Source organism: Podarcis pityusensis (assembly GCF_964106645.2).
Source record: "Podarcis pityusensis genome assembly, chromosome: 8".
NCBI lineage: Eukaryota > Metazoa > Chordata > Lepidosauria > Squamata > Lacertidae > Podarcis > Podarcis pityusensis.
This window is the reverse complement of record NC_138033.1, coordinates 85,874,091-85,897,346: the sequence shown is the minus strand read 5'-3', so window position 1 is coordinate 85,897,346 and position 23,256 is coordinate 85,874,091. Positions and strand designations below refer to the sequence as shown.

The window sequence follows — 23,256 nt, the reverse complement described above, 5'->3', positions numbered from 1 at the left end:
GTCATCTTGTCCAACCCCCTGCAATGCAGGATTCTTTTGCCCAATGTGAGCCTTGAACCTCTGGCCCTGGGATTAAGAGTCTCACTATCCCAGGAATCTTTGTGGAGTCTAGAAGTAGAAGTTGTCAGTGTGGTGTTAAGAGTGCCAGACCAGGGTTTGAATTCCCACTCGGCCATCCTATAAATCACTGGGTAACCTTCGAGGCCAGTCACTGCCTCTCAGCCTAACCTACCTCACAGGGTTGTCAGGGGGACTAAATGGGCGGGGGGGAAACCTGTTGGAGATACATTCCCCATGTCTGCAGTCATGGGATTGTTGTCTATCACATGACGGTGTATGTTTTCATTCCACAGTGTGGGAAGTGACAGAGGCAGGATGTTTTGGTATCACTGTGTTCCCTGAAGTGGGACTATTGTCCTTTGTTCTTTCTCTCTTTGCTGATGAGAAAGAGGAAGGAGCTAAAGCAGAATGCTCCAAGTGTATTATATGTAAATAAAGTAGATTAGCCAAAATGCTGTGCTATTGGTTCTGTTATGCAAACTGTGAATACTCTGTGGATCCCTAAGTGTGCTAATGCCTTTTGGCATCAGTCGCTGTGATGTTCAGGTTGGAAGAAGCTTTTGAAGCTCCCAAATGATCGACCAGGAGAGAGAGAACATGCCAGTTGGGCATGTGTCTCTGCCAGGGTCCTACACGTGAGTAGGACGCTCCTAACAAAACCATGTGTACCACCTTGAGCTCATTGGAGAAAAGGTGAGATATAAATGCAATGAATAATCTTCCATTACAATTAATTGTGAAGTTATGCAAAATCCAATTAAAACTATGCAACAACATTGATGGATTGATCCAGTGATTCCAATTTTTCAAAGTCTGATAGTCATTAGACCTCCAGCACCCCTTGGCTCTTAACGCCCCTCTCAATAATCCCATTGGCCCCAGGGAAACATTTCCCCTTCTATTAATCTCTTTGATCATTTATCCACAAGTTTGCATAAACATTCCATGCTCCCCAGGTTTGACACAGGAACAACAACAACAATCTGACAGAAAACTGGGTGTGAGCAAAGGGATGTGTATGGAATGCTGCTAAGATTTATATAGCATAGAATTCAACTTTAATCTGAAAGTTAATCTGAAAATATAAACATACATTTAAAAAATGAATGAAATTTCTAAAATACAACCCATGATGAATACTTGTGGGTGGGTGACAATTGATATTTAGAACCCTGGAGAATACCCTCGAAATATACATGATTGGGCAATAGAAAAACTCCTGTTCTCTATCAATCCATTCATCTCCAGGCTTCCCATGCATGCAGAATTATTTGGTGGAACAATTGGTCAGCTCACCGTATCTGTTTAGATCAGTCAAATGTTTACTTCTGGCAACAACTCTGTAATTTCTTTATTTATTGGCTGCTGAGGAAGACCCCTTGTGGGTTGAAGTGCCCGTGGCCAGCAGCATTCATTTTATCATTGCTGTGTTTATAATTATTAGGGACATGGGTGGCGCTGTGGTCTAAACTACTGAGCCTCTTGGACTTGCCAATTAGGTCGGTGGTTCAAATCCCTGTGACAGAGTGAGCTCTCGTTGTTCTGTCCCAGCTTCTGCCAACCTAGCAGTTCGAAAGCATGCCAGTGCAAGTAGATGTTGCTGTGGTGGGAAGGTAAATGGCGTTTCCATGCGCTCTGGTTTCCATCACGGTGTTCAGTTGCGCCAGAAGTGGTTTAGTCTTGCAGGCCACATGACCCGGAAAACTGTCTGTGGACAAACGCCGGCTCCCTCGGCCTGAAAGCGAGATGAGCGCTTCAACCCCATAGTCGCCTTTGACTGAACTTAACTGTCCAAGGGTCCTTTAGCTTTATGTTTTACCTTATAATTATTGCATTTTAGAAATTTCATTCATTGTTTATGTATCTTTAAATTTTGGGGAAGATTAAACTTGAATTCTGTTTTATATAAATTTTAATAGCAATCCATACATTTTCTTTTGCTCCAGCCCAATTTTGTGGCATAGTTGACCCTTTAGAGGTTGGGTCTGGCATTCCCTTTTATGTGTCCTGTGTATTGTTCTCAGCTTTACCTGGAGATGCTGGAGATTAAACCTTCTGTATTCAAAACAGATTCTCTGCCCCTTTGAAGCAGACAGGAGTTATCACAGCTCTTTTTTCCACCGGCCCATTGTTATACCTGACCATACTTCTGGCTGTGCCTTAATCTTCGATTTCTCTAGTTTTTCAAACAGATAAGTTGTTACTAATGCTTAGCCTTAGGGTCCCAGCATCCCCCACAAATCCTAGTTTTAATGTGTTGGGTATATTGAGAGCTTATTTGGCTAAAGGGGTAGAATCCATTTCCTTCTATGAAAACAGTGTGTCCTTTTGTTTCAGAAAGCTGCAGGCTATCATCTGGACCTCTTTTGGGTGGGCATCCTTATGGCGGTCTGTTCATTCATGGGGCTACCATGGTATGTAGCCGCCACAGTCATTTCCATCGCACATATTGACAGCTTAAAGATGGAGACAGAGACCAGTGCACCAGGAGAGCAGCCTCAGTTCCTGGGAGTGAGGTGAGGGTTCCTTGAACTCACCTGTAAAGGGCAGTTGTGAATAGAAGCGCAATGTAACAGTGCTCTACATTAGTTCCTCCTTGACCATGAGGGTTTTGGGGGGCATATTATTATAGCAGGCCTGTTACACATCTTGCAGTTCACCAGACTGTGTTTCTGGCTGCCTCCTGTTCACCTTGCTTAGATCTTAGTTCAGTGGTCCTGTTATGCAGTGGTCCACTAAAACTGGCCTGCCATCAGCATAATGTAATCAGAATCCTATGCAGTTCTGCCATTCGAGTCAACAGTACAACAATGTTTGTTTGTTTGTTTGTTTGTTTGTTTGTTTGTTTGTTTGTTACTAAATTTGTAGATCATTTCTCAGGCATACACCAACAGACACTCTTAACAGTACTTATGCTAGGCATGGGAGAAAACAATCCATGCACAGTAATGACCTCTAGTAGAGCATCACAATAATTTTAGGCTGTATCCTGTGCACACTTACCTGGAGGTAAGCTCCACTGAATGCTGTCCAAATCAACATTCATGGGGCTGTGCTGTAGATTATGGTGAACCACAAACAGAGAATGTGGTAACAGTTGAATCCACAATTTTACTGCTTCTGTTCTTTTTCAGGGAGCAGAGAATCACGGGAATCATTGTCTTTGTTCTGACTGGGATATCTGTCTTCCTGGCTCCTATTCTAAAGGTAACACATTCCAGAGATTTTTGTCATCATCTTCAGCATAGGTTTAGCATGTGGTTTCTTATTTTTATCCAAAGCTTTGGTCCAATCTCAGCATCTACATCAGATTAATTTCAGTTCAGCCCTATATATATTTACTCAGATATAAATCCTGCTGTGTTCAAAAGATCTTACTCACAAGTGAGCATTCATATTGTTTCAGCCTTCAGTGATTCATCATTTTAAAGGCAGATTAATCAAGGGAACATGCCTTAGCAGCCCTTGCAAAAGCATTTGTGGAAATGTCTGATAAAGAGGAGGCCTCACCTGCCTTCTCTCTCTCTCTCTCTCTCTCTCTCTCTCTCTCCATAGTACATTCCAATGCCTGTGCTGTATGGAGTCTTCCTCTACATGGGAGTGGCCTCGCTTAATGGCATCCAGGTAAGAACATGAATTGTTCTGGCAACTTCATAATGATTTTGGCAATCACCACCTTTATCTACCCACTCAGGTTATTGCATAAGTGGCCAGGTTTCTACTTAGCAATGGAATAGTTTGCTCAGAAAAGTGTAGGCTACATTTCCGCAGGGTTTTTGGAGGTCCCATGGGCAAGGCACCATCCACAGGCCCACCTGTTTCAGGGAACCCATCTCCTTACTGCACCAAGCCCAGGGGATCCTTGTCCGTGGGGCTGCTGCTGAGGTGCAGGTGCCTGGTTGCTCCATCTATTGATGCCAGCCCCACTACCAAGCTGTCAGGGACCGGCTGGATGCTGAGGAGTGGGGGGAGGCACCAGCTGGCGAATGCCCTAGGGAAGCCTCAGAGGACAAAGGTACAAGCTCTGGGGATGGTGGTGGGACACTGAGGACAGTCAGAAGACAAAGGAGGGGAGGGATGGTGGGCTGCTGAAGAAGCAACAGGCGTGAGCGAGAGGGAAGAGTCAAGGGCAGACAGTGGTTCAGACTCTGCACAGGAAGCTTCCCAGGAGCTTGCCTGTCTTGCTGTATTAGGCTCCCCCCACCCCCTGTTACCTCCAAGAACACGAAGAGCTATGCATTAGGGCTGGGCAATATCTGCTTTCCAACACAGTAATATACAGCCAGCTAAACTTTGTGATATGGTGGTATATTACAATGTCGGAAAGGAGGCGGAGAGGAAGAAGGCAGTTGCCAGCCATGGAGATGATTAGCATCACAGTGCGCAGCTTCTGCCTATTCCTGAAAAAGCCAAGTGGGCAAAGTTCCCTCCCACCATAGCGTACGTCTGTGTTGGTGGCCTCTGGAGGAAGAGTGGTTTTAGGGGGAAGCGGGAAGCAGGAACCATCAGTCCTGGCAACTGTGCTATGGAGGCTGGTTTTGCCTTGAGGGTTCCCTGCGTTCTTTACTGTTTCCTTGAATAAAGAATTAAACTTCCTGCTCATTTCTGCATTTGAATGCTGGCCTGCATCTGAGCCAGCCCTGACAGCAGCCCACAGAAAATGGACTTTATAAAATTCTGTACGTAGCACAGATCCTTGTACAGTGGTACCTCCGATTACGAACTTAATTCATTCCGGAGGTCCGTTCTTAAGCTGAAACCATTCTTAACATGAGGCGCACTTTCGCTAATGGGGCCTCCCACTGCTGCCACACCGCTGGCGCATGACTTCCGCTCACATCCCAGGGCAAAGTTTGCAACTAGGGGCATCTACTTCTGGGTTAGTGGAGCTCATTACCTGAAGGAGGATGGTACGTAACCCGAGGTTCCACTGTACATTGTTAACATTTTACAAAACCTTCAATGATTGCTTCAATATCTTTGCCACTCCTCATCACTGGCCACCTCCCCAGAACTAATCCTTCCATTTCCCTCCAACAGTTTTGGGATCGCTGCAAGCTCTTCCTGATGCCAGCCAAACACCAGCCTGACTACGTCTACCTCAGGCATGTCCCTCTGCGGCGAATCCACCTGTTCACCGTGGTTCAGATTGTCTGTCTGGCTGTCCTCTGGATCCTGAAATCCACTGTGGCAGCCATAATCTTCCCTGTGATGGTAGGCAGCTATGGTCACTGTTGTCTCCTGTTCTAGGGCCCAATGGGAGAAGGTTCTGAGAAGTGCACATCCACCCACAAAGCCAATGATCTGTTGCCCAAAATGTGTCTTATTCAGAGTTCTTTTGTTACTAAAGAAAGCAACTTTCCCAGGATTTTGACTCACTTGTAGCGTAAAAATATTATGGACAATATGGTTTGATATAAAAATTGGAGTACGGCTGAATATGCAGTTGTAGATGTCTAAAATGAGACCCCATGGAGGGGATGGGGGGAAGTCTTGAGATTCGGAGAATCTCTTTATATAGATTTGTTTTATTACAGTTTGTGTTCATTTATAAAACCAATAAAAATTATTGCCCTTCAGATGTTTTGGACTACAACTCCCAGCAGCCCCAGCCATCACTGGTGGGAGTTGTAGACCAAAGCAGGGCTCCAGGTTGTTGGATGAAATTAAGCAGTGAATGCCAGCTTCTGTCCAGAGAGAGAAATATATCTCTGTTTCTGTGGGATGGGAAGCAGTTAATCTGTAGACCATCTCTTTGTCTGAGTCAGGGTGCAAAAGAAAAACAGTTCCACCTAAGAGTTGGAAAGTGCCAGGCCCAAAACCAGCCTTTCTGTGCCTTCCGCATGTGAAATTTTGGGCAAGGAGTAAGAAACATGAATGAACTCCCACTCCAAATTGCATCCCCTCCTAAGAATTTGGCCTGCCAGTATCATGGCCAGGAGTTCTCCTCTTGCTGCTGCTTCTACACCAACCCAGGTCTGCCACAGAATCAGCCCCCGCAAGGAATCAACCTGTAACCCACTGAAATTTGATCTCATTCATTGCACTTTGGGCACTTGAATTCTAAACAACTCATAGTCTTCATGCTAGATTATTTGAGCCTTGTCTTGGTGGGTTTTTGTTTTCCTTTCTCTCTCTTTCTCTTTCTCCCTCTCCTTTTTAGATTTTAGCCTTGATTTTAGTCCGGAAGATGCTAGACATTGTCTTTTCCCAACATGACCTCGCATGGATTGATAACATCATCCCTGAAAAGGATAAGAAGAAGGAGGATGACAAGAAGAAGAAAAAGAAGAAAGGCAACAAAGGGGAGGATGATAGCAGTGACGAGGTGTGTCCGTGACGCTTGGGGGCAGTGTGGTGGGACACGTGTTTCTTTCTTGCCAGCCAGACCCATTAAATCATGGGTAGGCAAACTAAGGCCTGGGGGTTGGATCTGGCCCAACTGCCTTCTAAATCCGGCCCGCAGACGGTCCAGGAATCAGCATGTTTTTACATGAGTAGAATGTGTGCTTTTATTTAAAATGCTTCTCTGGGTTATTTGTGGGGCATAGGAATTCATTCATATTTTTCTTCAAAATGTAGTCCCCCACAAGGTCTGAGGGACAGTGGACCGGCCCACGGCTGAAAAAGGTTGCTGACCCCTGCATTAAATGGTCTGCATTGGCACTCATTAGAGTCAACGCAAGGAGCAGTTCTTCTCTGAAAAGAAGCATTACGGAGCGCCTACCTCTTTGGACCATTTGAGATCCATTGCCACATATATAGTGTTTCCACATAAGAAAGTGCTTCTTCACTCAGTGCAGAGCTAAATCATGGAACTTGCTCCTACAGGAGGCAGGGATGGCCACCGACTTGGATGGCTTTAAAAGAAGATTAGACAAATTCCTGGAGGAGGAAAGGGCTATCAGTGGTTACTAGCCAGGATGGCTCTGCTCTGCCTCCACAACTGGCGGCAGTTGCAGGAAACCACATTAGGGGAGAGTTGCTCTTGTGCTCAGGTCCTGCTTCCGGGTTTCCCACAAGTATGTGGCTGGCTGCTGTGAGAACAGGATGCTGGACTAGATGGGCCCAGTTTGGCCTGATCCAGCCGGCTCTCCTTATGCTCTTAAGCACCAGAAACCAAAGCAATGGAAGGTCAAAGACCTGATGTAGATCTAGTATGTTTCAATGTATGCAATTTAACTTTTTTTTAAAGAAAGAATAATTCACCAGCCCGTTGCATTCATGAAAATGCCTTTCTCTCAAAAATAATGGTTTGTTTATTTAAATATATAAACAATTCAACAATATAAACAATTCAACAACATAATACACATTATGACAATTCAGTGCCCCAGCAATGAATTTCTTATCAAGTTTGTTCTTATTTTTAAATTGAGGGTTTTTTTTTTTTTAATATTTTATTAAGGATTTTCTTGTTTTACAGAAGTGTAGTGCCTCGTATTTTTTTTTTCATGGAACATTTTTACAAATCCGTTTCATTTGTTGAGGCATTAGGGGGAGAAGAAAAAAAAAAGAAAAAAGAAAGGGGGGTGGAGAGAGGGAAGATGGATGGGGGTGGGGTTGGGTGGCGGTGTTTCTATTATGTTTAATGTATGTAGAGTTTGGTGTCAGCGTTGCTTGTGTTGTTCACTTGTGTTCCTTTGGTGGTGAAACTGAGGGGTTTTTTACTTTGTTTTTGAGTGACCAAAATTTTCAAACTGAAACAACATTACTACAGTCCCTGTGAAAGAGTTTTAATTTATTATGAGAAGTGCTTTGGAAAAGTCATGGTAACTTGGCTGATTTTCTGCCCAGCTTCTAATATGAATCTGAGGGTGCGATGTATTCCAAATACTCAGATTGTATGTGTTTTCCTTTGGGTTGAGTGTTGCGTCTGCCCTGCCATGATAAACCTGAACCCATTGGCACCACTGGAGTTGTTCACTGTCTCTCTTTCCCCTTTTCTCCCAGCCCAAGCTCCCCACTCCCTCTGTCATAACCATCCCACTGGACCCTGTCCCATCTGAACCCCAAAACAGTATGCATTGCATTTCCAGTAAGTAACATGCTCACGCGCTGTCAGATGTTTAATTAACAGCTAACTCAGCAACTTTAAAACCTTTGGACATGCTTGACCAGAAACACAAGAGCCACTGAACTGAACTGGAACTGGCCAAGAAGAGGAGGGGGCATGCCTTCTTGCATATTTCCCCTTCATTTCAGTGGGGCTTTATCTTTTGTTGGTTACTAATCACACTAACCCATGGAGAGAATGAGACATAACTTGACTTCACGTTGCAGCATGAAGTGATGTGTACAGGTTTGCAGGGTGGGGATAAGGAGACAGACAGAGCATTTGGGTGCTTTTAGGATATTCTCTGCCTCCAGTTCTTCAGATAAATTCCACTGTCAAACAGCTCTTGCCATCACAAAGTCTTTCCTAATGTTTAGTCAGAATCTCCTTTCTTGTCACTCAAATCCTTTGGTTTGAGGTTTGCACTCTGGAGCAGCAGAAAACAAGTTTGTTCCATCTTCCTTTTGTTATCTGAAGATGGCTGTCCTTTCATCTCTCAGTCTCCTCTTCTCCAGGCTAAACATACCCAGCTCACATGATGGTGCAGCAGGGTTCTGCAGAGGCACCACTTTAAGGCCTCTGGCACACCCAGTGATACTCCAGGTTGCCATTTAGAGCTTGCAGTTTGGAGATATCATGAGCATTTAGCTGGCTCACAGTGATCCTAGGGATGTTCAGGATTTCAAGAACAACCTTAGATCTCTTCTGCTGCTGACACTTGCCGCAAAACTATCCTGGGCTGCCTCCAGGCAGAGGATATTGCAAATGAGGTCATTTGAATATCACAAATGGGTACTTAGGAACAGTTTAAAATTAGAAGGGTAAAAACCTATCAGATTTTCCATGAAAAGAGTAAATTCATATGAAATACAGGCTGTGACATTATGATGCCAGCAATGTAATGTGGAACCTGTAGGCTGCTTGTATGGATGAGCAGCACCAATCGCACACTAAACTCCTGTGTGGGCTGTAATGCAAATGAGTTTTGTGGCCTTATCTCACGAGGACTTCATAGGTGCATTTTGCAGCATATCCTGGGTAATACTGATGGCCGAGTCCTTTGTTTCTAGTTGCAGGAAATGAAGTTCTGCACTAAAACACTTCTCAGAAGACCATTGTCCAGTTCCTCAGCAGTAAATCCATCACCTGGGCAGAGTTGTATTTCTCCTGGGGAGGCAAAGAGGTGTTTGAAACCCAGTGGGAGGGAAAGCATGGGGGTGGGAGATGCAGTGGGTGGTGGAGAAAGGGTTAATCACGCCTCTGCACTCCGCGCGGAACAGCCTTTCCTGCTCTCATCCTGCTCTTGGGTGGAATGCATAGTGTTAGGCCCTTATGCACTTGAAAGGATTTGGGGAAGGATCCTGAGCTGTGGCCAGTAATCACCCACCAGCCGCCCTGTGAACCTTTCTGGAAAGGGCAAGTTGATAAACCCAATGCAAAAACCGACGTGCTGCCTCTCTGAGATGAGCTGAAGAGCATTCAGAAGAGCCAAGGTGAACAGTGTTCTGGGTTATTCAGGACTCGTAAATGCCTGTCTTCCGTACTATGCCTATGTCTGATATACACACTTCACTTTTTTCCTGCAAGAAGGCTCCAGTTCAGTGGAGTCATCAGAGGCCGCCCTACCATGAGCAAGGTGAGAGGCAGCAGATTTTGGATGCTGTTACCGGTGGCAGCAGAGTGGGAGTCAAACCAGTGTGGTGCTTTGAGGGCAAAGTCTGCCCAACAGTTCACCAGCTGCCAGGAGTCCTGTTGAGAGGGGTGGGAGCTGGGGCAGAGCAGCAGGGGTGACACTCACTTCAGTTGGGCTTGCACAGATGGATTGCTTGTGCCCCATGTTAATTTCTGGAAGTGGGGGTGCCAACAGGGGACCAGAGGTCATGAGCTCCCAGAAATCTCATGGTGTGCCATGTTCTCACTGAGCCGACACTCCCCGCCCTAAAGCACTCCCAGGTCCAGAGGGGTGGGGTGGGGTGGGGCTTTTGCATTTGGGGGGGGGGGGGCTTCAAGCCATTGCTTTTAAAAGACTATTGGAAGAACGTAGTTCTACTAAAATTGGTTGAGGGCAGGGAAGGGCAGGGCATGCAAATTTCATTAAATCCAAAATCCTTTTTCACTAAACAGTTCCTTCCAAGAAAGTGGTCAGTGATGGATGGAGGCACCTTGGGAATGGGTGATGAGAACTTGGTTGGAAACAAGCTGGGCCTTTCCTTCTGCAGCTCTTCCTCTCTCTTATTCATTTCATGCTTTCCTCCTCCCCTGCCTTGAAACAGTTTCATAGCCATCTCTGTTTCTCTGCAGGAAAGAGGTCTTCCAGCTGCAGCTTTGCGTTCTGATGCATCTCCTAACGGGTCAGACCTGGATCGCAGGTAAACAACACACCTGGTCAGCTGACAGCCTTCCTACTTTAACGTAAAGAAATGCAAATAGAGAATCCTCCAGATCTGGGGGGCAGAAAGCAGAAGAATCTGGGTTTATAAGGGGCAGTGCTATTTTTCTAGAAAAAGAGGTGCTGTAACTCAGTATGAACACCACCCTTGTTCTCTTATAATGGCAGTGGCTGAGTTCTGGTGGGGGGGAAGTCCTGATAAAGGAGAATTAAGAATAGGAAGATTATTAACAATTATAAAGGGGTTAGCAATTAAATGCCTCATTGCTATATCCCTTTTCAATTTGCAAAGGGTTCTTTCATCTCTTACTTCTACGCCCTACAATGTTAAGCAGTCATGGCACTGATTTACACAATGAAATGTTTATTTGGCACTTTGAAACAGCACACAAATTGGAGAGCAACTCATCCAGGTGAACATGTCCAAGTGGAGATTTCCTGAGGGCCCCCAACCCTCTATCTTCTAGTCTTGCAGCACAGATTGGCATAATAAAAATATGGAATGTGAGCATTTCATGTAACAACTAATGTTTTCAAGTCAAGTTCAGTGACATGACATAAAAACTGGTCCATTTAGCTCTGAGTCAAATCAAGGGCACAAATGGTGTTACTGCACCAACTGACAGCTGGGAAGACATCTTGGGAGGGAGGGAGGGAGGGCTATTGCAGTGCAGGTTAGAGTGTTGGACTAGGACCTGGAGACCAGGGTTCAAATTGCCACTTGGCCATTAAGCTCACTGCTTGTGACCTTGGGCCAGTCACTGCCTCTCGGCCTAACCTCCCTCACAGTTGTTGTGGGGATTAAATGAAAAGGGGGGAGGAGAACCATGTATACCACCTTGAGCTCCTTGAAGGAAAAGGTGGGCTGTAAATAAGTAAATAAATTAAATAATTGGCAAGGCAGCTGAGGTCAAGCCAACGGAGGTATGAGGAATGTTAAGTGAAGGAGAAGGAATGAGGAAAAGGACAATGACAGTGAGGCAACTGGAAGGAAGCCCACTGTCCTCAGAGTCAGGAGAGAGCCTGTGCAACAAGTCAGAGAGAGATGCAGAGAGACTGGCCAAGGCACAGGATGGCCGGAGGAAGTGGAGCAAAGCAAGCAATGGACTGAAGAGCAGCACCCAGTGAAACAAAGGGCAGCTTTGGCCAAGCCAAAAAGCAGGGCTGGACCCAACTCTGCCACCACCACCACCACCATGGTCAGCCTAGGAGGAAGTGGCAAGATGAGAAAGGATTGGAACTGTGGGCCAGGGAGCCAAGAGGGCACCGGGTTGCAGCTGCTTCATGAGCCTTCAGGGTCCACAAGAGAGGGGTGGAAAGGGGGTTTGTTCAGATGTGCCGCATGATGAGCTGACAGGCAGAGGGACAGCAAGGCCTGAGTAGAATAGAATAGAATTCCTTGGCTGCAATGGTCTGACCAACTAACCCCCTTTTCTGCTTTTCTTCCAGTATTACACTTCACCTGAAGATTTCCTGCCCGTCTTCTCCTGCATTTAATTACTCTCGAAATCCCATCTGTGCTGTGCCCCAGGTGAAGATAGAGATGGAGTCAGATTATGAAGACACTGACACAGAGAAGCACCCCCGGGACATGGGCAGCGAGACCACTCTATAGTCCCAGGAATGGGGGGTCCTTTGTATGTAGATATATATATACACACATTTAGCACCAGAAAATTAGAGAGTTTGTGACATTCCATCCTGCTTGGTCACGTGCCATGATGACCCTAGATCTCCAGCTTAAGATCCATCCAAGCAACATGGAAATAGGACTTTAAAAGTCTGTGGGAACAAAGGAACTTGAGCTCCTTGGCTGGAGGAACAGTATCATTTTTGGACTTGGATGTCTTCAGTCAGCTCTTCCCTGTGGTCTGCAGCAGTTCCTTCCAATTGGACCTGCTGGTCTTTTCCTCTGAAGGCTCATGGATTTCAGTAGGACATCTCTCAGTGGAGCCAGTAGCTTTTTTATTCACTTGGTAGCTAAGCATATAAAACCTTCCACTCCTGTAGAAAAAGCCTCTCTCTCACTATCAACCATAGTATTGCAGAGGCAGGAGGAGCCGGATTACTGCCATCTTCAAATGACGTATCATTTATCTGAATGCTGCACATGCTTGTTGACGAAGGCGGAGGAGCAACAGAATCCAGTTGCAGCAAAGCAGATTTGGACTTCTGATGACTCTCAACAATTTGCCCAAGGAGACACCTCCTGTGGAATTCCTTCATGAGAAATGCTGGTTGTTTGTGCATTTACCATGAAGGCCCCAAGCTGGTTCCAAGAGAATGGTCACCTTCGCCATCTGAACATGAGGAAATGTGGGTAAGCCCTTAGTGAATGAGTGTTTTCTGTTAAGAGCTGGGGGTTCCCAGCATGGCATCCCTGGCCAACCATAGTGCCATGAGATACCTCCTTCAGTGTGTGCCAATACCACTGTCCCCAAGAAATTGGAGGGTGGGCTTTAACAGCCTAACATCCCTTTTAAGGGACTTAAGTCCCCCAGGTTTGTTATCATAGAGTTGGAATGGACCAACCCCCTGCAGTGTAGGAATATGCAGCTGCTCCATACAGGGACTGAACCTGCAATCTTTGCATTATCTGCACTATTGCTCTAACCAACTGAGCTATTATTGGTCAAGAGAAGAATGAGCTGAGGCTGGATCCAGTGAAAGCAAGGCAGATCTTTATTATTCTGTTGCAACAGAAGTCCCCCCCCCCACTCTGCTCAGTAGGAGGTGAGGACCCAGATAAAAGGAGCACAAGAACTTTTAAAGGCTTTAGAAATTGTCCCTTAGCCAAGGACCACCCAAACAGCATCACACACGTGTCACAGAAAAAGGTGATCTACAACAGAAATGTGAGTGTGTGGCTTGTCACCTGGCTGTCAAGCTATCTGATAGTTTGCTGATTGCTGTTGGCCTTAACTGGCTTAAAGATCATTCCTTCTACTTGTCAGAAAAAAACATCTTGGAATCAAAAAAAATTCAGTTACCATTTCTTCCCTATTGTGCAGTTTCAAAGACTTGATATTTTCTTTGGAAAGGATACTTTACTTCTAAAGCAGGACTCTTATGTACAGAATATTCTGGCCTGCTAAATATTGCACCTGGTTTGAACCTGTGTGAACTTAATGGTGATTTCCTTGTAACTTTGTAAATATTGAAGTCAAAACAAAAGAAAAACTTGAATTTAGCATCCTATTTATCATATTATGTCAATCAAGTACCCATTAACTGTTGGACAAAATTCAACAAAACAGTGTTTTATGCCTGGGCAACAACTTCTAAATAGAATTAACTTAGCCTCCCTGAAACTTGTGCCCCATCAGTCCGTTGTAGCGAGGCCAGGCTAGCGGAGGTTTGTAGGATTTGGATTCCTAAACCATTGGAAGGTGCCAAGCCAGTGAAGGCTGCAAGAACAACTTGAACTTGAACATAGCCTTGTATATTTTCCTTACTTATTTTGTACCACTACTGTGTACTGCTTAGTAGAGGCTGCTTTAACAATACTGTTATAAAGTTTTAGCAGGATTTGTAAATCAAAAGGCTGTTTGTGGAAGCCAAGTGTTTCATGCACCTGTGCTTGTGAAATCTATTACTCCCACCATCAGCTACTTAGCACCGCAGTGCTCAGTGCCACTACAAACACACACACACACACAATTTCAAAAGCAAAAGATTTTCAGCCCCAGAGCTATTACATTGCTACTATAGTAACATTTATAGTCTAATAAATTTTTGAACCTCTTCCATTTGTGTTGTGCTCATGAAAATCATGTTCATCTTCAAGAGGCAATTCAGTATTTTGCTAAGGATTCTCAGATTTATACCATCTAAAATGACTTGGGTGCTGTAAGTCAGGATTCCACACCATGGTGCCCCTGTAGATGCTTTAGACTACAATTCCCATGACTCATGGCCAGCATAGCTGGATGATGCTGGGGTTGATGGGCACTGTTGACCACATATCTAGAAGGCACCAGGTTGGAGAGAGAGAGTAATAGTGTGTTATCAGATGTAGTCACATATTGGAAATGTCAAGTGTCACAAAAAATGGGACTCTTACCAGACTGCAAAAAAACCACATGGGTCACACGGAGATTTGGTATTCAAAAAAACCTGGGGACACAAATACCAGGGATACTACTTGGGACCTTTGGCACACAACACATACGCTTTACCACCGAGTTACTATTCTTCTTCGGCTGCTGCACAATTAAGATCCCCCTTGTCAGTGCACACATTGGAATGCAAACGTTTGAATGTGCTATGTGAATCGCTTTTATTCAGATGCAACCTCCAAGCTCCAGTAACAGCCCATGTAAATAGCAAGCAAGCTTGAACAGGCACAGCGAACTTCACCCAAGTTTTTGCAGGCTAACACAACACTATATCTCAAAATACTGTCTAGCTTTTGGGTCCATTCCATCTTCAAAAAAAATGTTTAGGAACTGAGAACTTTTGTTACAAGAGCTTCGAAAGGTCATACAAATAAGGCTTTGTAGAAAATAGCAACATCTGACTCCAGAATAGCTGTGGTATAATCCTAGCAGATAACATAGTATCTCCTGGGTTCAGCAGAGGTTGGTGAATTGAAATTGCACCATGTACAGTGGTGCCTCGCAAGACGAAATTAATCCGTTCCACGAGTCTCTTCGTCTTGCGGTTTTTTCGTCTTGCGAAGCACGGCTATTAGCGGCTTAGCGGCTTTAAGAAAAAGGAAACAAATTCGCAAGAACTCGCAAGACGTTTCGTCTTGCGAAGCAATCCCATAGGGAAATTCGTCTTGCGGAACGACTCAAAAAATGGAAAACTCTTTCGTCTTGCGAGGCATTCGTCTTGCGAGGTACCACTGTACACACTAAGACATTTTGTACAATGAACACACACACTTGGCCCTCAGTTACAGCTTCCTACTGGGTTTGAGAGATAGCACAATCACTCCCCTCTATCCTAACCTCAAGCTTGGTTCCTGCACATAAACGCAGACGCTTAAATGATCGGAATCATGTATCATGTTGGACCCTTTTGCCTTGGAAAAAAATTGCTTTAGAATAAATACTCCAGAGCGAGACTCTCTGATGCCCTTTCAGCCAATAAATAAATATTGCATTGTCCCTTAGGCTGTGTTTGGGAAGAGATTTGGAATGCTGCTGCTGCTTGCCCCTAGGAAGTCCAGCATTAGGCACTTAGGGCTTCCAGCTCCTGAGGCCGCCACAATTTTTTTGCAGCAATGATGGTGTTCTTCATCAGCATGGCAACTGTCATGGGCCCAACCCCACCAGGGACTGGAGTGATGTAGCTGGCTTTCTGCTTCACACCTGGAGAAAAGGAGGAAAGGAGATGATGGAGCACAGAAGGAAAACAAGTGTCAAAAGCCCGAGGAGGAGGCTGCAAGCAGGACAGAGGCGAATCAAGGACAAAATTGTTGCTGTATTTCTATACTGCCCTTCACCCAAGGATCAAAGGGCAGTTTACAATATAACATAAAAATGTATACCATAGTAACAAACAAAAACAATCCCACACACACAGTTTAAAAGGCCATAGATTGTTTAATTAGCCAAAGGCCTGGGAGAAGAGGAATGCTTTCGCCTGGCTCTTAAAGATATGTAACAAAGGCATCAGGCAAGTCTCCATGGGGAGAGTATTCCACAGGCAGAGAGCCATCACAGAAGATGGGGGGTGCAGAGGGAGGCTGCCCCAAAGAAGCTAATCCTGAAATCTGGGCTGGGAAAGGCTGTGGTGACAACAACAGTGTGAATGTTGAGGCAGGGGGACCAAGCAGGGCAAAGTAAGAGCCACAGGTGCTGCTGACAGCACTACTGCCACTTCCCCTGACCACTGGAAAGCCACCATAGACCTCTCCCAGATTCAGAGACCTCTGAGCTTTTGTCTCCATGCTAGTTGCCAAATAAAACAAAAACAAAATATCTAAAACTTAGCATTGTGAGATAACATACCCATAATTTGTATCCTTGTCCTATAAGAGGTTCAGAATCCTTATTAACCTTTACAAAAAAAAAACAAAAAAAAAAAAACACCCTAAGGAGCTACAGTGTCCTTCAAAGTCCACTGCCTGCACCCCTCATATTCTCCATTCTATATGCCTTCCATAGTTAAGAGTATTTCCATATTATCAGCCAGAGTAACTGGTAGGAGAAGTCCTGCGAGGGCAACAGTGGAAAGGGAGTCAGGCCCTTTTGCCAGAAGCCCCAAACCACACAGTGGTGTACATTCAGCAGGAGTTCTGGGCAGCTGCCCATCCTTACATTACAACAAAACTGGCCAGATCTAGGTGTTTCTCTGCCGGGCAAACTGTCTTAATACGTTAGCTAAGCTGATATTTACAGTATCAAGAGCTGCATGTGCTAAAGCTTTCAGAAATTTGAACTCCTGCCATTACTCGCTGAAACAAGGTCACACGCAAGAGTCCACTCCGTGCTGCCAAGAGCACGCACCAGATTCAAAATTCGCAGCCCACCAGCTGCTCCATCCAGAAGTTGCAGGATGAAGTTACAAGGAAGAATTACAATCTTTTTTTATGTAAGATATCAAGTAACCGGATATATTCTGCATCATGCTAGCCCACTGCCTTATAGGAGAAGCTATGCAGCTCGTTCAAAACTGCAACCCTCCCAAGGATAGCTGAGACAGCAGGAGCCTATCTGCCTAACCCAGCCTTCCCCAACCCGCCGCTCTCAATATGTTTTGAACTACAATTCCTATCAGCCCCAGTCAGAACAAGATGGATCAGAGGCGTACACCAAAACAGCTGCATGGCCTCAGGTGGCCTAAGGCAAGGCAAGATCAGACACTGTGAGGACTGGAGGTCCAAATACAAAGCACCCTGCTTACCTTCAAAATCCACATCTCCAACAAGTTTTGGTTTTGCAGTAACAGGGTCCCGGACTCGGTTTATGCCAACGTCAATAACCGCAGCTCCCTCTTTGATCATATCGGCTGTAATCAGATTAGGGATGCCTGCAATGCAACATTTCAGGGGTTAACATTTTAATTCATTCACTTTCATTTCGGCATGTAACGTCTAAGGCAGCTACCGATCTTCATTTAATGCGGCCACAGGCAGACGTCCACAGGACAAAGCCCAAGAGCTTGACAAAGGGTGCCTGTCATCAATCATAACATAGGGCAGCCATTGCAAGCCAACAGCCACCTGCTTGAAGCAGCATGTGAAATTCCACAGGCAGAAGCGTCGGCATTCAGACTCCTAGCGGAATCCTTCCTAGTTATTCTTAGCATGGCCACTACAGGAATGGCAGCCGTGTTCTTCAAGGGCTTCTGCTTTCAGGCTCTTTTTCTTAAAGAAGACACCCAGAATCTTACCTGCAGCTGCAACCACAATGTCAGCAAGAATCGTGTGCTGCTTGAGCTGTTCCTTTGGAGTGTAGCGGTGAGAGATGGTTACTGTTGCATCCCCTGAAAAGAAAAGTTACAGTGAGAACAGGACACACTGGACCTCCTGGCAGAAGCCTCCAACGGCCTTCGGAAGGGCAAGTGGCAGCTAGGGAGGTGGAATGGGGCTGCGTCTCATCTGGCAATTCGCCATATGCTCCTACCACCCACAGAGTCTGCACTCCTCGCACCCACCTCATGAAACAGTTTGGGTTTGATTACTTTGTATACTCCCACTAAGACCTCCCAGCACCTCAAGAAAAAGCGCATTAAAAACAACAACAGTTTAACGATTCGGAGTTAAAGGCTTCAGCTGAGGGGAAAATGTGGGGCAGGCACACCTTCCATATAACGCAAGGGTTATATGGGCAACAGGCAGGCAGTGGGTGGAGCGACCAGTGTGGTTCTTAACTTTGTACTGTAAAAGCCAGTTTTGCACATGCAGCCCCCACCCCTGCAACACCCTCCACCCTTTTCTATCCAGGCAAGCAAGAGGCAGTATCGCAGTGGACCTGTCAGTCTGGGGCCACACAGCGACAAGAACTCGCAGCAAACATGACTTGCTGCCTCCTGCAAAGATCATAAAAGCCTTCGTCTCACCAGGAAAGTGGACCAAGAGGAAAAGAATCCCTGGGAAAAGCAGCTCCCACTTGAAGGCCCCCCAGACCCTCACCTCCAGGGCGCTCGTGCCGCCCATCCGTATGAAGCAGCATGGCAATGGGCATCCCCACGTTCTTTGACCGTCCAGCCACAACCACATTCTTGCCAAGGGTCGGAATCCCTGCAACACAGCACACCCAAGTCAGGCTCTGCCTTCTTTCAAGCGACTCAAGGTCAGCAGTATTTGCACACCAACACCTACCCGTTCTCTTGATGATTTCCCACACGCCCCAAGGTGTCGCTGGCAGCATGGAGTATTGGTCAAGGCACATCCGGCCCACATTCACCACATGGAAGCCATCCACATCTTTCTCGGGGTTCACAGCATTGCAGACCTTCCTCTCATCGATATGCTCTGGAGGGGAAAGTGGGGGGGGGGGGAGAGAGAGAGAGATTTTAGTGCAAGGAGTCAGATGCATGTAATCCCAGGAACAGGATGAGCAGAGGGGGAAATCAGAAGCTGACACTTATGGGTCTGTGTCTAGGGATGCTGGATGAAGAGCTTCTCCTAAAGCACGGCACTCACCAGGCAAAGGGAGCTGAACCAGGAGGCCATCTACATTTCTGTCATTGTTTAGCTTGCTGATTAAATCAAGCAACTCCTCTTCAGTGATGGAGGCTGGCTTCAGGATCGTTTCGCTGCTGATTCCTACAAGTACCAAAAGTGATGAAAGAGGGTCAAAAGACGATTGAAGTTGGTAAACCATACTTCATGAGTATAAGTCAAGGAATGGCTCCAGTGTAAACTTTATTCTGTTTTATTTGGGGGGCAGGAGGGGAGAAATCAAATAGAATCCTGGTCCAAAGCCATTTACAATTTTTTAAAAAGTCATTATGGAGGAAAAATACAGGAGAGAAGGAACACAATAGGCAAACAGCAGCACACACAAAATTAAGATACAGAACAGATCCAGATGGAAATGCAGAATACAATAGATTTTGCAGTGTTTGTTAGAAAAGTATTCTGAAGAAGCAAAAGAAATAATAGATGCAGTGAGCAACACCCCATTTCGGCTTTTCTAGTGAAAAGTGTCCTGGACTATGGGGAAGGGCTTTTAATTGTGACATTGTCCATGAGTTGGTGAAGCACAAGTGTCTTTATATATGATCCTACATCTGGACAGTGAGCCTGTGCCTTTTGCCCCTGGTTAGCATTTCCCCTCCCAAAACACTTAGCAGGCTTGCAAACTATGCAAGGGAACTGCTGGAGCCAGCTAAACGAAGCTATGAATACCAGAGTTGCTTAACAGTGCAAAAATGTTGTGTACATTCTTTAGGATACATGAGGCCCACTGTCCTCATGTCAAACTACAGCAGGAGTGCAAGAGTGGATGAGGCAGTGAAGATCCAGTAACTGCAATCTGACCAGTGAAATAAAAACCTCAAGTGGCTGCCAAGCCCTGGGGTCTTTCTCCTTTTACATTTTCCACTCAAAAGTCACATCTAGAGTAAAGCCCCAAAAGCAACTGCTGCCTAGACAGAGTTCTGACAAAGCTCAGCAACCCAAAATATTGTTTTAAAGCGTTTAGATCTCTGCTGTTGCTACTAATACCACCATAGTAGCAGGAAGTACTAGAGGCAACACCTGCTGCATTTTTCTGCTTGAAACTTTTCAAGTCCTATTTCAATTTCCCACCTCAAGCTTTGAAACAATTACTGACACAAAAGTGAAGTAGGATTATTAGAGCAGCAGCATTAGGGATGAGATGGCAGAAACCAGAGAAAACAAAATTAAGTGGACTGTGGTGGGGGAGAGAGTGTATTGGCCAAACCCTGCTGCAGTCTGCCATATAGCTGAAAGGCACACCCGTCTGCACCCCAGCCCCTTCACTGCCCAAAATTTAGAGGAGGCCTGTAGCTCAGCAGCTGAGCACTTGCTTTGCATACAAAAGATCCCAGGTTCAGTCTTGGGTGTGTCCAGGTAGGGCCAGGAACCACTTGCAGCCAGTATTCCTGAGGTAAGGCGAGGTTACACTGCTCAAAACGAAGGGCAGCTGAGGAAGCAGCAGCTGAGACAGGCTCCAGGAGATGGTCAGGAGGAGAGACAAACCAAACTGAGTTATGGGGACCAACACTCATCTGAGACCCTTTTTCTGCCAGCAATAGTGCAATGACTAATACTGCAGAAGACGCTGGCCAGGAAAGACTTACCTACATCAGCCGCAGCCTTGGTTTTGTTCAGGACATAGGAGTGGCTGGCAGGGTTTTCACCAACTAGAACCACACTGAGATGGGGCCTTTTGTTTCCATCTGCAACCCACTGCTCCACTTCATGACGGGCTTCTTGCCTGATCTGCCGGGCCAGCTTCCTCCCAGAAATGACAACTGCTTCATTCCTGCAAGCAGAGAGTTTTTAAAGCATTTGATCCCCAAAAAGCTTAGTAGTGTCTTGTTGGAAATTCATTACTTTCCCACAGAGCAGCTTACACTTATTCCCAGGCTATCTGACCCAACACTTAAAGGTTCACAGATCTCATGGGAGGCAGAAGCCTAACAAAAGGACAGGGACATGGGGGGGGGGGCAGCCGAATGCATGCGCTCTACAGCCAACAGTTGGCAAAATGGAGCAAGAATGCAAGGGAGCTAAAAACTTCACACGAACAACTGCCACAAAGGCATTACATAACTTCATAGGCACTATGAAGAGTAAGAGAAGGATGAGCTCCAGAACAAGATCAGGCCTTCTCTTGCTCTAAAAAATAGAAAATGCCCAATTCTACATGCAATTGCCACTGCAGTATCAGTAGAATGACTTCACAGAGCCCATTTGGAAGAACATTTAAATATATTCAGGCAAAAGCATTTTAATCAAGCTACTATCTCTGTGCAAACAATGGAGGATATTTTGGTGCAGCCTCCGAAGCAAGTTTCACTTCTTGCTGCAGTGAGGCAGGAAACCCCCTTGCCGCTACTGTGAGCCAACCATGCTGGGGTTTTGGCTAGCATGCAATGGGTCTTGGTGAATCAGGTACACTGATACCCACAGGGCAAATCTGCTGTGGAAAGAGATTATCTTTCTCACACATTCCTTTTTCACACTCTTCAAACTAACAGAATCTCAAAAAGTGCCTGGGAAACTTGTTTTCCCAACACCAACCAAGTTCTCAAAGCTGTTTTTCATGAAGTGGGGAAGGTGCAACTGCACTTTGCGGAATATTATCTTGCATGCAAGCAGACCAGGCTTCCTCAAGCGATAAGAGCACCAGGGAGAGAGAAAGATGACAGGTGCCCCTTTCCCAATTACGGCTCCACACTTTGCCCTTGAAAGTCTTGGGACCCGCACCCTCCACTTCAGCAGGTTTCTAGGGACAGGATTCCGTACTCCTTTTCAAGCAACGACTATTTATGTATTTATTTAATAGCCCACCTTTTTTTCTCCAAAGCGCTCAAGGCAGCGCATGTGGTTCTCCCCCTCCTCGTATAATCTCCCACAACAACCCTGCGAGGTAGGGTGGGCTGAGAGACAGTGAACTCGGGTCTCCGAGGGGGCTGCTGGCCCAACACTAACCATTACACCACACACTGCACCTCCACCTCTTTGCTCCTGGAAGCCTTGGGGCGCCCCTGCGCCTCCGATGCCCATCATACTGAAGCATTCCCGGGACCCGTCCCATCAGAGGCGCGGAAGCAACCCCGGGCTGGCGGCGCGAAACTCCGCGCCAGCAGCAGCAGCAGCAGCAGCTCGGGGCCGAGCCATGCAAGCGGCCGGGGCGATTTCATCAGCCTGCCGCCCTCCGCGCCGCCGCCAGGGGGAGTGGCGCCACGACGCCCGCCCGCCCGGCCGGGAGGGGCTCCCCGAGGGAAGCAGCGGGGCAGAGATGGGCCGGGGGTCGCGGGGGGGGGGTCGCCGCCAGCCCCTCCTGCCCCCTTTCCTCTCCCAAAGCGGCGGCCGGGCGAAGCCAGGGCCAGCGGGGGGGGGGGGGAGCAGCGAAAGAGAGGGGACCCTCGAACTGGCCATTATCACCCTCCTCCTCCTCCTCAGGTAGTCTGCGCCCGGCCAGGGAGGCTCCACCGCCCGACAGACGACCCCCCCCCCGCCTACCTGGGCGCCGTGAGGTGCAGCCGGCGAGTCCCCCGCGGGCCGGGCAGGCGCGGGCAGCAGCAAGGGGCGGCGGGGCCGGCCGAGGCGGCTCGGGCCAGGATCCGGAAGAGCGGGAGCGCGGAGGCGGTTGCCATGGCGACGGGGCTCGGCGAGGCGGGCGAAGAGCGAGGGGCGAGAAAGCGGCCGCGGCGCCAGGGCAAGGCCTTATAAAGGCTCCGCCCCGCCCCCTTTCCCAAGCCGGCCTCGCCGCCATTGGCCGCAAGGGGGAATGACGCGATCCGGCGAGGGGAGAGTCGCGGCTGTCCCGATTGGGCGAGGGCCGGGAATGACGCCAATGCAGGGCGGGGGGCTTCCGAGGAGCGCTCCGTGGCTTCTACTGTAAGCGGCGGAGGGAAAGGCTGATGCAACCCGGGGGGCGGGCTGAAACGCCCATCGAAAGTCCTGATTGGTCAACCGCAGGAAAAAGAGCGAGTTTACAGGTCCTGAAATAAAGCAATCTGAGGGAAGGGGCGTGGCCGTGGCTTGTGCAGGCAGGAAACCCCGCGGGCGGCGCTTCCTTCTCTTTTCTTTTGCTCTGAAAGGGGGAAGTTTCCACTGCGGGGTCCAAGACACGGGACGGGTTTTTTATCACGGCTT

General features: G+C 47.0%; 2 protein-coding genes across 5 annotated transcripts in view; one reads left to right on the top strand and one right to left on the bottom strand.

Moving 5' to 3' along the window:
- Positions 1–14,854, top strand: part of SLC4A5 (solute carrier family 4 member 5) — an 86,189-nt gene extending 71,335 nt beyond the window's left edge. For all 3 annotated transcript variants that reach the window (XM_081017315.1, XM_081017317.1, XM_081017316.1), the window contains 7 exons: positions 2,398–2,576; positions 3,195–3,267; positions 3,616–3,684; positions 5,101–5,274; positions 6,224–6,388; positions 10,418–10,485; positions 11,955–14,854. In XM_081017315.1, coding sequence (XP_080873441.1) covers positions 2,398–2,576; positions 3,195–3,267; positions 3,616–3,684; positions 5,101–5,274; positions 6,224–6,388; positions 10,418–10,485; positions 11,955–12,120 — 894 coding nt within the window. In that variant the 3' untranslated portion in view covers positions 12,121–14,854. The remainder of the gene's footprint in view (positions 1–2,397; positions 2,577–3,194; positions 3,268–3,615; positions 3,685–5,100; positions 5,275–6,223; positions 6,389–10,417; positions 10,486–11,954) is intronic.
- Positions 14,766–23,069, bottom strand: MTHFD2 (methylenetetrahydrofolate dehydrogenase (NADP+ dependent) 2, methenyltetrahydrofolate cyclohydrolase). Of its 2 annotated transcripts, none has more exons than XM_081017533.1 (8): positions 22,621–23,069; positions 20,730–20,914; positions 19,105–19,227; positions 18,781–18,933; positions 18,592–18,699; positions 17,850–17,942; positions 17,361–17,486; positions 14,766–15,823 (listed from the first exon to the last, which is right to left on the bottom strand). In XM_081017533.1, exons 1-8 carry the CDS (start codon positions 22,752–22,754, stop codon positions 15,684–15,686), a joined length of 1,062 nt encoding a protein of 353 aa, XP_080873659.1. In that variant the 5' UTR covers positions 22,755–23,069; the 3' UTR covers positions 14,766–15,683. The 2 variants fall into 2 exon arrangements, with proteins under 2 accessions (XP_080873659.1, XP_080873658.1); XM_081017532.1 differs by lacking the exon at positions 22,621–23,069 and adding an exon at positions 22,107–22,200.
- Between the last annotated feature and the right edge of the window lie 187 nt (positions 23,070–23,256).